Below are 15,331 nucleotides of genomic sequence, written 5' to 3' on the forward strand. Positions count from 1 at the left end.
AGAACCTATACTTCCTATTATGTATCCAATATTTTGTTTGTTGCCTTCAAAACGACTTTACTTGAAAATAAATTTATTCAACATTGAGATAATATATATTTTATTGATACCTTTTTGTTTAAATATATTTTATTTGCTTACATTGTTTTTTATATATATTTTGTATTCATTTATTACTTTTTGTTTGATAATTGTTGTTGTATAGTACATGAATGTTAAACATTTTATTTACAATTAATTAATTTATTTTGTTATTGATGTTAATTTTCGTTGACATGTTAGTCAGTTTTCTTAGCAGAGACAGCAAAAAAAGTACAGAGACAAAAAAGTAAGGAAGGAAGTGGAGTGGAGTGTGGGCGGCTTTCAATGATGGGAGTTTGTTGACTAGTTTGAAGATTTTTACTTTTTTATTATTATTAAATTATTTTCTTCTTTGATGATTATTTTTTGTTTTGGCTCTGTTGACAATAAACCGCGAATGCACGAACGATGAGGACAGTTTCTTATCAGATCGTGTGTTATGTGATTATTTCCTCCGGAAACGACTTGACAATTTTTTTTTATTATTTATTTTCTTGGTTTTTGCTCAAATGACACAGATAACACATTTAGTTGTTTTTGGCTAAAATTAATATATTTTTTATAATTTAATTGAACTTAGGTTTAGATATATTTGTTGTCTGATTTTCAATTGTGTGGTTACATTTCTTTGTGTGTTTTATATATAAATATATGTTTTTTGGTTTTTGTTTAAATAATTGTTTTCAAACATTGACATTGAGTTTTAGATTTGTTTTTTTATAATTATTTTCTGCTGAATGTTGATTAGAATATTTTGCAAATGGCACTCAATCTAAAACACTAAATAAGGAGGCTACACCTTATAATGTTATTTTTTAATATTAAACAAAAACAGATAAAATAAATTCTTTAAATTTTTATTTGCTTAAGATTTTTATTTAATTTTAACATTTATTTTTTTATAAATAATTTTTTCTTATATTTGGCTGCCTTAGAATTCATTTTTTATTTTAATTTTTTCTTTGGTTTTGATTTGTTGTTTGTTATCCCTTCAAATGAAACTATCTCCATTAGAATATTCCCGAATTGTTGCTTTAGTTATGCGTGGTTTTTGGTAGAGGGTGTTGCAGGTTAATTGGTTGGTTGCTTGCTTGCTTCCTTGTGATGGCCTTCTCTGGTTGAAGTCACATTTCAAAGGAAATTTAGGCTGGAAACAAAACGAAAAAAATATGTTCGGGGGAATTTCCTTTGAAATATTCCTCAACTGGCCAAAACAAAGTCTAAAGGTGTTTGCTAATGGTGTTTAACGACGTCCCAGACCAAAACCATAGGGTCTTGAGTACATTTGACCATCATCGGAACGTTTACCCAAACCAAAACTGTAGGGACGATTGCGCTTGTTATCTGCGGAGTAGAGAAAAATAAATTAAATGTTGTAACAAAATTGTTTTTCTTCTTCAAAGAGCTACAACATACCATTCATTGTTCCGTATCCAGCCAACATACCTCTGGCTGCCATTAGATTGGCATTTTCTGTCATTTGTTCATAATCATCATAATCGAAACGTTTGCCCAAACCAAAGGAGTAAGGACGTGCCCTCTTGCCCAGGCCAAAGTTATAGACTGGCAAACGTTTGATGCCATTACCGCCATTTGTATAGGTGTAGGCACGTCTGCCCAGACCGAAGGCATAACGTTCCACTCGTTTGTCCAAATTGTCCTTAGCCACATCGGTATCGGCACTACTGGCATCTACATTTGTATTGAACAACGAATTGACACTGTCTGCGCCTGTGGCGGGACCATTATCGCCGGCGTCTTCATTGTAGCTGTGTTCACTGTAGGCCACACTCACACAACAGGCCAACATCAAAAGACTAACAAAACACTTGTTCATTGTGAGGATGTTTTTGTTCTGAGGGGTGGGGGAATCAGAACAGAATGACTTTTCTTACGGGGTGGGTGTAGCTGAAAGTAAACAAATAACACACATCAAGGTATTTAGTAAAGCGATTTTTGGTTATTCGGGGGAAGAAGGTTTGATTTTGTGTGTGGGTGTCTGTGTGCAAGTGTGTTTAATGATGCTTGACGATCACTTGAAATTGAATAACCATTGACATGACAATGCTTGGGTCAATATCTTAAATTAATCTCAACTACGATGACCATATGCAAGGAACATCTGTATTACCATCAACATTATTTGGGGAATAACAAATAGTATATATTTGCAATGTTATGGACATTTTACAGTGCCATTTTCTTATTTTTGTAATAAAAGTCATTAGTACTATTTAATTTTATTTGATAAATTGAGAAGAATTAACATTGTGAAGTTTTGAGAAATGTCATGGATTACAAAAATTCGAAAATGTTCTTAGTGTTTGTAGATATAAGGTTTTCTGAGCACGGTTCGGGCAAAAGAAGCAATTAAATACACATTTACAAATTTCGATTTCTTGTCTTTGAGGGTCCTATATATGAACATATGAGCGTCATTTTTGTAAAATATGTGTAGGTAAAAAATTTCGTCTAGTGGTAGTAGTTTACGGTTCATAAGGACGAAGAAGATGTAGAAGGACTCGAGATATAATTGGGATATGTGTTACAGAATCAGATGCAATTTGACACAGCTCATTTATTAGACCCAAAGACAAATTGGAAAAAAATCAGTTCAGATTTAGATATAGCACCCACACTTATTTTCGGACGATTTTGGGTATATGGTCAACCAAACTCCCAAAGTTTGTTTGATTGAAACGACTTTTTGCGTAGCGTACTAAATTGGGACTATAAAGTGTGTAAAGTTTCGTTAAAATTGGTTAAGATTTAGATATAACTCCCATATATATTTTCGGCCCATTTTAGGTAAATGGTCCACCAAACTCCCAAAGTTAGTCCGATTGAGAAAAAATACCCTAATAAAAAATAACGTGTCTTAAGTTTCGTTGAAGTCGTTTCAGATTTTATATAAATGGTGTACCAAAGTCCATACATTTCATTCGATTTACACAAAATGTTGCATGTTTTGAGTCCAGATTGATGTGTGTTAAGTTTCGTTGAAATCGGTTCAGATTTAGATATAGCTCTCATGCATATATATTTGGCCGGTTTTAGGTAAACTCCCAAAGTAAGTCCGATAGAGAAGAAATTTGGAATAACGCATGCTATAAGAATAGAATAGCGTGTGTTAAGTTACGTTGCAATCGATTCAGATTTAGGTATAACTCCCACATATATTTTCGGCCGATCTTATATAATTGATGCTTCAGAGTCCCTATATTTCTTTCTATTTACACGGAATTATGCATAGCGTATTAAATTGAGGTAACGTAAGGTGTGGCTTTGATTGGCTTTAACATGACAAAGCCCAGGCTTATCTTGGTCCCTTTTTTATCTCAATCATGGACATTGACCTCCCCGCGGTGTCACCTGGGGTAACTATTTTAATTGCCCGTTGAAATAGTGAGCTGATATATGCCGCGAGTTCAACCATAAGAACTATGAAAATGGATTGAGCGTCGGGTTAGTTGCCCACACTCGGAAACCCCCTATGAGAAAGCAACGAAAAAGAAAACCAAACTCCCCTAATGTTGACGACTCCCGCAAACTTATAAAGGACCATGATCGACGTATCTGCACTTGGAATTTGCGCACTTTGTTCAGAACTGACGCAATTTTTGCTTTGGCGGATGTACTCATGTAGTACAAAGCCGATTAATTGCTTTACAGGAAAGCGATTTTATTCTCAATCAGCCTCATTTGCGCCCATGATCCGGCAAAAGAAGAATATGAGCAGACCAAAGACATATTCTAAGAGCGCCTAGAAACAGCACACGACTGCTGCCCTGGACATGACATTAAATTTCTACTAGAATTGGGGTGAAACATTTGTTCGGCCCCACCGACGAAAAATTCAGCCTCCATGAAGAAACATCTGACAACAACATTGAGTCGATTGACTTCGCACATCCTCCCGTAGAGACGAAGAAAGAAACCCGGTGGCAGATCCAGATAGCGTGTTGAGGATCTGGAAGGAGCATTTTGCACAGCTTCTGGTACCAAATAGTAGCAGTGAAAAAAATGCCGCAGAACCAATAAGAGATGATGGTATATATTGTATACCACCTAACCAAGATGAGGTCGACAGGTGGCAAGGGTTACAAGTCGAACTATTCAAGACCGGTGGTCAGAAGCATCAACAGATTAGTACAATCAGTCTAAAGGTATGCATGTCTAAAAGGGGACAAAACGATGTCTGTCAACTATACAAAAATAATTTTCCTTCCCATCGCATATAACGTGTTATCCAGCGTGCTGTGTGAACGACTGCAGCCAATGGTCAATGATATTATTGGATCATATCAATACGGCAAATCAACTATAGACCAGATTAACCATCTGACCCATTAAAAACACATCAAGTCATTCCACCTATTCGTCGAATATAAAGCCGTATTCGACATCCCTTTGCGCTCGAAGATGTTTAAAGTCATGTCTGTGTTCGGCATTCCTGCAAGGTTAGCAGCTAAAGTCGAAAAGGACCACTCCGAGCCATTCAATACTGAACGAGAATTCAGACAATGTGACAGTTTATCGTGTGATCTTTTTAAATATCTGATCTTTTTAAATGTTTCAGCCGTCGGAATCATGCCTGCTTGAAGGATTTTTTAATTACAAAAAAGCAACTTCTGGCAACTTCTCCGGGTATCTTTCTACAGGTGGACAACATACATAAAACGAATAGTAATTCGTGTGTGATCTAAACTGAATATAGATTTGTCAAATTATATAGGTTATATAGGTCCATCATCACAGTTACCTCCTTCACAATCTGGAAAATTAATTATCTGATATGACTTTCATCAAACTGATTTCATCCTTAAATTCATATGTCATCTTTGTTAAGCTTCTTTGATTTGACAAACGAAATCCAGTTATTATTTTGAGTACGTCACAAATATGTGGCATTAACCACACATAACAATCAATCTTTAAATCAATATTATTGTTAGCTTTTCAAATTCCAGCAGATAACTTTATTAAGCTCCACCTATTTGACCCTCCCCAAAATATTGTTCTATATGCGCAGAAGGTCAAACAATTTATTTCGTCCATCACCAATCAAGAAGTTCTTAATCTTGTTTATAATGTCCTCGGGCTGATAGATTACAACGACAGTCCGTGCCAAAGAATTTCCCCTTGAGTTTTTTGGTTGCTTGTTTGGTTGGTTTACAAATTAATTGACAATTTAAACCATAAAATAAAAACATAACCAAAAAAGCACATCCTCCCCTTTTTGACAGTGACCAGACTTTAAAGAAAATGGATAATGGACTCATTGTCCATTAAACATAACGTAAACGAATTTCTAGTGAAAACAAAAGTATTTAACACAACAGAAATAAAAATAGTCCAATAAGAAATAAAATATCTTTAAACAAAAATTATATAATCCTCATTAGAGACATTATTTTCTTACATTTCTTTAGAGATTTTTATTTCTAACCGAAATTGTGATGAAATATGTATATATTTGTTTTTTTTTTTCAATCAAACTCACCCTGGCCTTTAAACGCTTTGACAAAAAATAACCATTGCAAACAAATAATTGTGTTTCTTTGGTTTGTAACAGGAAGGAAGTAATTTCCTTTGAAGAAAAAAAAAACTTCACAATTTATTTTGCGGAAAACCACCTCTTCAAAATACCGGGCACAAGGAAGACTTAAGGCTATATTAGCTATTAAAGTATTTTTTATCTACTTTGTTTGGTATTTACGCTGTCAACAGTTCTTATTGTTTTTTGTTCCTTCTTTAAAATATTTTATGGGTTGCGATGTGATATCCATTGGTGGATTGTTAATATTAGCAAGCTCTAGTTACGACAAGGAGAAAATGTAGGGACATTTTTTGAAAAAAAAAAAAATAAATAAATTTCTTGTAAGCATAGCAAAGCTGTGACACATCTTTAATACTGCCGAGCAGATACCCCAGCTCAAGGAAAAGTGCCACTATTAACAAATTTCTTGGTATGCTTGTCTCGCCGCCTGCTCATTTCTCTTTGCTGTTGGAATTTTGTGTCTTGGACGGGTGGGTGTTTGTTGTTGTTGTATCCATTGATATTTGTTTAACTACAGAATCCTGCATCTTTGCAATCCATCCTGGGCTAATGTCCCTTTTATCAGTCTCGATGTTGCTAACACCCTTCGTCTTTTTTGTTGCTGTTTTTTTTGCTTTCCTTCTTCATTGTTAAAGGATATAACGCTCGCTGCTAAACTGACATTCTGACAAGTTAAAGTACTTCTAAGCACTTTGGAATTTGAGTTATTTCCACCGCATATATTAAAAAAATGGAAGTGAAACATGAAGCACATTAGAATTGTTTTGTGGCAAAAACAAAAACACGCCCTTTTCCCAATCCATTCATCTTCATCGGCGGGACTTTTTTTCATGTCTAATTTACATGCCACCAGTTGAAACATGTAAGAATTGCACACATTTTTCGCACCCTTATTTTAGTGTTTTATTGCAAAATATTCCAACCACTTGACACGGCTTTGACATTGTCGTAGAGGAGCGTGAAAAGCAACATAAATTGGCATTAATAAATTCAGTTATCTTCGGTATTTTGTTTAAACTTTCAATAATATTATCCTATCAATGATAATTTGTTAAAGGGGGGATTATTGGAATATTAGAGACTTTTTATTGACAGAACGTTTGGAGTAGAAGTGGCTTGTGGTATAATTTGTAATACATGCCAAAGATTTACATATTTTAACGGAAGATGTTGTCAACGAAATAGAATCTCTAGCCTATTAAATTTTTATATATACCCCACTTTTAAATCTCACAATTTCGGTGAACAAATTTTTGAAAACATTTATTATTCCATCCATGCATGCCATTTTTATACTGAAAATTTAAAATTAATTAAAAATTATCACCTCGGTAGTTTTACTTAAGGGATTCCTGATCGAACTGTCCTATCAATTGGTGGATTTAGTTACTAGTTACAAGTCTTCAATATATTGAAAATTTCAAATCGAGAATTGGGGATTTTCTTAATCCGGGCAACTTCTTCTAGTACCTTCCCACAGAGGGTCAACTTACTTAAAACGAATAGTAAATCCTGTGTAGTCTAAGCATGGCAGACTTCAATATTTATATTTAATATAGGTTTTGTGCAATTATATAGGCTACATAGGTCCAACTTCACTGTTACCCTCCTCACAAAACGGTTAAAATTTTGGAGAATTATTTATCTAATATGACGTTCAAAATCACACGTTATTCTGTGCGTATATAGCTATCGTATGAACTGGAATAAATATAATCGGTCAAGATCTGCCGAGGTTCCAGTGATCAGAAATCTTGCCGGCCGTCGAAAAGAAGGATTTTTCGTTAATTACAAAAAAAAATCTTGTCCTTTAAGGAAACATGATAAGCATGATAACTCCTCACTGGAACATCGGAATCCGAAAATTCAAACGGAGAGTGTACTTGTCTGGCTCTAGTATGAACTAGGATTATTGACTTCGCACAACAATTAACCGAATGGCGGAACTTTGTTTTTTTTTTCTAGAAAATCGCCTCGTTTTGACCACAAACTATGTTAAAAAATAAGGAAGATCTTCACCGATTGGCTTTATCCTAGTTCATACGAGAGCTCCCAGAGAAACGTGTCAAAATTTGGGACCGATTGGATTTTTATTTTTTGAGTTATCGTGCCCGCCATTCGCTTTGAGAAAAATGTGTTTAAAGTTTGAGAACCACTCTTGCCGTCCCTTGGTGCTGACACAATAAATCGGTTATATCTTCAAGAGTTCTTAAGATTTTCACTTGAAATTGTGTAGGGTCATTCTAGAATTACAGTAGATTCGAAGTAAATCAAAAAAAAAAAAAAAAAAAAATTAACACCGAAAAAGGGGAGTCATAATATAGACCTATGATACATATTTATGCTTTGAGATAATCGATGGACCTCGGATCTCAGCGGAGGAGGGAAAAAATCTTTCCAATTGGTTTTCGAATATTTACAAAATGAGGCACAACCCAGGTGAAATCCATCCGTAGCCTAACATGCTACTAAAGGAAACATGGCAACATTATAAATAAAATGATCGAAGCAGTATAGTCGGAAGGGACCGACAATATGATACTCTACACAACTACAACTCTACACATACTCTACACAACTACACACTGACATATTTTCCGAATTTTGTTTTTTTTTTTTTGGGGTGGGGTCATTGTCAGCGTCACATTTCTGTCCTATAGTGCGGTAATGGTAATAATAATCAAAATAGGAATATGTAGACCCCTGTAAATATTTAGTTATAACTCGACATACGAGGACATACACCAATATAATTGGTATTAATTTAAAGATCAACCACTATGCTTGGATATACTGTCAACTTCTTCTGTATATATCCTTCTAGAGTAAATTTATACGCGATAGAATGCAAAGTTTGTAATTATTCACACAAAAGTATGGGTCCATTTGCCTCGTGGTCAGATCACTTTCTCTGTGTAAAATTTCGTGGTGTTCAAGCCACAAAAAATAAAGTTTTTTGTCCATTTCATCCACTATAAATTAACGGATCATTACCAAAAACAATAGGGCTCTTCTTTGGCCAGAACCCGTCCTACATGCAAAATTTCGTGACGGTTGATCAATAACTGTGGCCTGTGTGGTGTTTGCAAATTGTAATGGACAGATGGACGGACACATATGTCTATATCGACCCAGCTAGCGAGATATGACGATCACTGATCGGTATACTAAAATGTGGGTCTAGAATCAATATCTGGCGGTGTTACAAATTTTTGTGGCCACACACATCTATAATGCCCTTACCACATAGTGATGTAGTGTATACAAATTCAAGGCGGTCTTGTTTCAAGGCAGCCCCATCACCTAGGACATGCTATAAGAAGCCTATCATCTACTTAGGTGGAATAAAAACAATGATAAACGAAATTATAAGCCCTATGCTTCGAAGAGCAGTAACAGGAGTACATGTCAAAATTACCATTGAGAATATTTACGACAATAATAATCAAATTTAAAGTATGTTCTATAGGGCCTAACTGAAAGCATGATCAGACATATCATATCTGTACATAATTTAAAGCTATATCACTACTGCATTTGCTAATTATAATGTTTTTGCTTTTGGGGTTTCCAACAAATATATCGAAATGTGACCAAAATACTGTACCCCTCACCTTATGGTAAATGGAATACAAATAATTTCATATTCACCACACAGCTAGTAACGCATATTTGAAAGTATTTTATATTTTTTTTAAATGTTCAAATAAAAACTTCGAAAGTAGAGAAGAACTGCTTTGGGTACCTTGTGTCAATTATAATCGATTTGTGTCTTCATTTAAGTCAATTGACTATCCCTATATTATAGTTCACACTTTAATAAATAATTTCCTGTTTAACTACTACTTTCCTCTGCACATAACCCAACAGCTGTTTAACGTCTACTAACTGCTCTATAAATACCAATTAGCCTCTTTCACATATCTTAATTGAAATATATAAGGTATTAAAATACATAAGAAGGATATGATTGTCGTAACAATGTGCCACCTTAATGTTTATTAGTTGGCTTGTCTTGTTGTTTTCGTTTGTTCCCTTTTGTTATTTTACTTCCTCATATAAAAGGACTAGATGACTGAAGGTCAATGATATTTAAATCAGTTCCGTTGGCAATGAACAACAAACGACACACACACATATACTCACAATATATATTCTAATACCAATGCCATGTAAATAAACCATGAAGTCTGGAGACAGAGAGAGCAGGAGGTGATGTTGGGTCTTCATTCAATTAATTAGTCCATGAAATGTATCCCTCCAAACGAAGTGAGTGTAATAGCCCTGGCGATTAATACAATGTCACGTTCAAATCAATGTTGATTGTTATTGCAAGGGTCCACTAAATTTCCACAGTTTCTTCGTAGTGGATTTGTAAAGGTTGTTCGAACACTTATTTAACTTATTTATAATGAGCGTAATTTTATGTGTATTTTTTTGTAAATGTTTAATTATTTAATAAATTGTAGTGAACAATTAAATTATAGTAACAAATCCAGGAAGCAGTCGTGATGCGAATGAGTAATATTTATGATGTTCATGGTGTTACTCATACGTTGCAGTGAACTAATTTGTGAGGAAAAAATAATGTGGACAATGAGAAGACTATTCTTTAACTCAAAACAATTAGTCAAAATTATTATGAAATTCACAAGATTTATTTCAAAATATATATTTTTTCAAATTGTTCTTTTTCTTTTTTTATAACAGAGTTATAAAATTTGATAGTTGTTTTCTCAATTTCAATTGAGTAATCTTCCTTGGAAAATTATTTTATATAATCACCCTCAACATATAAATATTTTTTTATTTCATATTATCTAAGAGCTGACATGTTCCCTATGTTTCTTTCCATATTGCAACATTTTTAATAAACACAACATACTAAACCTCTTTCAAGAGCATCATCCATAAGTTTTGCCTTACCTTATGAGATATTCACCCGGGAACAGGTGCCCAAAATGTTTCCACCATGCAAAATGCACTGCACAGCCTGACAAAATGCACACAAGATCTCGTTCATAAAGAATGCCAGGAATTTTAATTTTGAGAAGAAAAAATAGCTAAGAAGGAATATCATTATTTTCTTAAAGCTAATCCTGTATACAGGTGGAGCAGATTCCTCTTCAGCGGTTTACCATAACAACGAAATTAGTTTCAGGTTGTCACCAAAAAGGCCATGTGCGGTGGCGTTTGTGTCGCTGACATTAAAGACTTGCTGATTTAGTTGGAAAAGTTTTATGACCTTCTCGACTCATTAAGTTTACGATGTTTTGTGTGGTTAATTCAAATGTGGTTAAATCAGCATTTCTGGTTCACTGTTGAGGGGATACTTCTTAGCTAACTTATTAGATTTAGAGTTTGCGTTTTCAAAAGGGTTTTAATATTGAGACAAAATATGAGTTAGATTTTATGCTTCGGCAGGTGTCAAGGGGTTGTCGTATTTTAGAAAATATGGTGTAACAAGTAAAAACGATGTTATGTTTGGCCCGGCCAAACTTTTTATACCCTCCTCTATGAGGGTAACAATCAAAATATCTGTAATAATTCAGGGCTGCTAGGAGAAAGCTTAAGTTATCATAGGACCTTGAACATACTGAAAATACGTGGGAAAAAGGTAATTGAAATTCTTAAAATAGCTAATAGTGGAGCTGCCGTTATTTGGGCCTGTAATAAAACCTGAAACGATATATCCCATTTGCAATACCAATCGTTCTAGGAGTACTATCAATGTGTGTGCAAAATTTCAGAACTCTTCCTAAAATATTACGACCTCTATCGTCATTTCAATAGACAGACATGCAGAGGGCCATGCGTGAATCGACATAGAATTTTATTATGACCAATAATATATACACATTGTGGGGTCTCCAGTGAATGACAAATTTAATATACATTGGTCCTAGATCCACTTTTTAGTATACCGATCGTCATATCTCAACTAGACATGTATGTGCATACGTTCGTCTGTCTATTATAATTGATATACACGATACAGGCCACAGTTATGGACCAATCGTCACACAATTTGGCATGTATGAGGGTTCTGGCCAATTAAGACCCATATGGTTAGGGGATAAAATGGACCAACAACTTAATTTTGTCTGTTTAATGGTCGTCCTAGAGGCCACAATTATCACCCGAACACAACCAATTTTTACACACAAAAAAAGGTATGACCATGGAATACGCATGACTGTTTTGATGAAGATCGGACATTGCGTGAATGTATAAATATTCTACAAAAGTTGAAAAGTTGTCCTTTTGGTATTCTATATAACAACCTTCTGGTCTACCAGCCATTTTTAGCCTTCTTTAAGAAGTCCAGTGGTTTTCTATAAGAAGGCTTCCAATAATTCTATAAAAACACATCATTGTCTTCTCTATTAACATCTCCAGGTCTTCTAAAAGACAAATAGATCTCCAGGTCTTCTACAAACGATCTCCATGTCTTCTACAAATGACCTTCTGGTCTTCTATAAGCGGGCCTTGTGCTCTTCTTAATTATCTTCCAGTCTTCAGTAAAATATCTTCTTCTGGCCTTATGAAAGTTATCCTTATGGTGTTCCTTAAGAGGACCTTCTGGAGTACCATTAAAATTATTTTGAGCCTTCTTTAATAAATCTTTTGGATCTCCTCACATTGTGGACATTGTGATTTTTTTTAACTTCTGTTCTTCTAGAAGAATATCTTTTAGTGATTTTCTATAAGAAGATCCTCATGTAAATGTATTGCGAGCCTTCTATAAGAAGACTGTTTGGTATTCTAATATAAGAACTTCTAATTTTCCACAAATCTTAAAAGTAAAGAAACCCACGATTGAGGGTATAAAAACTTCACCAAGAGGACCTGCATTGAGGGTTCTTCAAGCTTTCCTATAAGAATGCCATCTGGTCTTAAATACATAGAACTTCTGGTTTTTAATAAGAATAAATGTTTGCCTCTCCTAAAAAGAATTTTTTGTTTCCTATTAGAAACCAAAAATAAATCCGGCCACTTTTTTCGTTCCGAAAATATTTTTTTGCAATATTTAAATATTTAAATATTTTTCACACATTCCCCATTTTTAAAAAATATTACACATTTTGTTCAAATTTTCCATTGCTTACTCTGTTCCATTTAAACTGACCCGACCCGACATTTCGCACAGCAGCCAAAATAAATAAAATACCCTTGAGACACAGAAATTCTGTCATCGAGTATAATCTCATTTTTACTGGCTATGCATATTTAAGTACACAGAATGACAACGTGCTGCAGGGCGGGCGTCCAGCTAAATCCTCAGCAAATTAAAATAAAAAATGAGCGAATGTTTTTTAATCCACATGCAATTCAGACTCAATTATGTCACGTGTAATGGGAACAACTTAACGCTACAAATTATTTACAATGGACAATGGGGTGTAGGGTTTGTCTGTTGTAAATAATACATCTCCCCACAATATTGTCATAAATAATAACAAATTTCAATATTATTTTTTGTTATCAGCAACAATTGACAAAATGATTTTCCGCATATTATTACCGACGATTAAGGAAGGCAATGGGGAAAACCGCGTGAACTGTTCCACCTGAATTTAACATTTCGAGAGAAACAAAAAAGCTCCATCACCAAGTGTGAACGGGTGTTTGTGTGTGTGCTTGACAGCCAGTGTATTTCAATCTAATGTTTACAAGTCATAAACTTCAGTTGAGCATAAACTGTCGCCGACAATAAATTTTATAATGTCAAGTGGGTGCACCGACACACAGATACACTCACCTCACGGCACACATGGCTCATTGGAGGCACACATGAGAACCTGGGTATGTTCGCTTTTAGTACTGGTATTTGTTGTTGTTGTTTGTGATTTCCTCTAGGACTCTGGGAATATGTGTGTTGCAAAGCTTTACATTGCGTCGTTGTTGTTGTTGACTGTGTTGCTGTTGCACAATGCGTTGAAGTAACTCTAAAGAGATTTTATTTGGATTTAAAAATGTGCGGTGCTATAAATCTTACATGGAGATAGGACATTGGGGAAGTAGGACAGTATCATGTTTTGGAGTTCAAAATGGAAATGTGTATTAGGGTTTTTCCAAAAATATGGCAAATTTTCCGTATTTTATAAAAAAAGTAATTTTAGTATTCTATAAAAAATACTTCTGGTCGTCTATAAGAAGTACTTCCGGTCCTCCATAAGAACACCTTCTGGTCTACTATAAGAAGGCCTCCTGGTCTTCTATAAAACACCTTCAGGGGTTCTTTAACAATACTTCTTCTACAAGAAGATCTCCAAGTCTTCTATAAGAATGCATCCCGGTTTTCTATAAGAAGACATACAGAGCTTCTATAAGGAGACATCCTGGTCTTTTATAACATGGTCTTCTAGTCCTCAGTAAAAAACATTCTTCCTTGTGAAAAGTATCCTTCTGGTATTCTATAAGAGGACCTTCTGATCTAATATGAGAAGAATTTCTATCCTTCCTCCAAGTCTTCTACAAGAAATGTTTCTGGAAGACAACCTCCAGATATTCTATAAGCAAAACTCCTGATCTTCTATTAGAAGAGCCCAGTTCTTCTATAAGAAGGCCTACTGGTCTTCGTTAAGAATATTTTCCAGTCTTCAGTAAAGTACTACCTTTTTCTGGTCTTGTGAAAGATATCTTTCTGGTATTCTATTAAAAGAATTTCTATCCTTTTTTAAGAAAGTAGACATTGCGATATTTTAAACAATGCTCTTCATCCAGTCAAGTCCTTGAATACATTGCGACCTTCTATAAGAAGATCTTCTGGTCTTCTAAATTAAGTCTTAATAGACCGCTATATGTATACATCATGGTCTTCTACAAGAGGATATTCAGGTCTTCTATAAGAATGCATCCAGATTTTCTATAACATGGTATACAGATCTTCTGTGAGAAGTAATCCTGAGCGTCTGTAAGAACATATTCTAGTCTTCACTAAAATACCTTCTTCTTCTGGCATTATGAAAGATGTCCGCCTGTTATTCTAGAGGAGGATATTCAGGTCTACTATTAGAACAATTTCTATCCTTTTTAAAGAAACATTTTGCTCTCCCCAAAATAGACATAGTGAAATTTTAAATTGTGTTCTTCTACCGGAATTCCTACTAGTCCTAGAATACTTTTCGGTCTTCTACAATAATAACTTTCGGTCTTCCATAAGAAGACTTTCTGGCCTTCTATTAAAAGTGTGTTTAGCTTTCTATAAGAATACATCTTGTTCTTCTAATAGAAAAATTCCTGCTTTTCCACAAGTTCCAGAACTGAAGAAACCCACGATTGGGGGTAAAAATTTCAAATTGGAGCCTATTTTGCGCCTTAAGAATTCCGATTGATTTGTTCCTCTTACAAATAAAGATCTCATCCTCAATCCCATAGTGCATTCTGATCATTTTCCCATAGCTAGCTCTTCAAAGACCATTTTTTTCATTTACAACCACCTGCTTTGATGATGGTTATGATGATAGCACTGGAACAAACTCAACAACATTCACACACACACTCAAACAAACTAACAGCTACCATGGCAAGTCATACGAATAGAAACCCATTATCTTTGGGGGTTGTATGATTTGTGACCTGTTGCATGACTGGATTTTATAACTCTTTTGCCATGAGATTGGAACAAATGAATGAATGAAGCGCAAAAAAAAGCCCCGTCGACAAGGAAGAAGTCAAAGTTTAACC

General features: G+C 34.7%; 1 protein-coding gene across 1 annotated transcript; it reads right to left on the reverse strand.

Moving 5' to 3' along the window:
* Positions 1–1,318: 1,318 nt before the first annotated feature.
* LOC133335569 (allatostatin-A) lies at positions 1,319–13,677 on the reverse strand. The gene is made up of 4 exons (XM_061543878.1): positions 13,641–13,677; positions 13,404–13,564; positions 1,498–1,936; positions 1,319–1,425 (listed from the first exon to the last, which is right to left on the reverse strand). Exons 1-4 carry the CDS (start codon positions 13,675–13,677, stop codon positions 1,325–1,327), a joined length of 738 nt encoding a protein of 245 aa, XP_061399862.1. The 3' UTR covers positions 1,319–1,324.
* Between the last annotated feature and the right edge of the window lie 1,654 nt (positions 13,678–15,331).

The sequence above is a fragment of the Musca vetustissima genome, unplaced genomic scaffold, assembly GCF_032173495.1.
Source record: "Musca vetustissima isolate MV318-11 ecotype Yass unplaced genomic scaffold, APGP_CSIRO_Mvet_v1 utg15158, whole genome shotgun sequence".
Classification (NCBI taxonomy): domain Eukaryota; kingdom Metazoa; phylum Arthropoda; class Insecta; order Diptera; family Muscidae; genus Musca; species Musca vetustissima.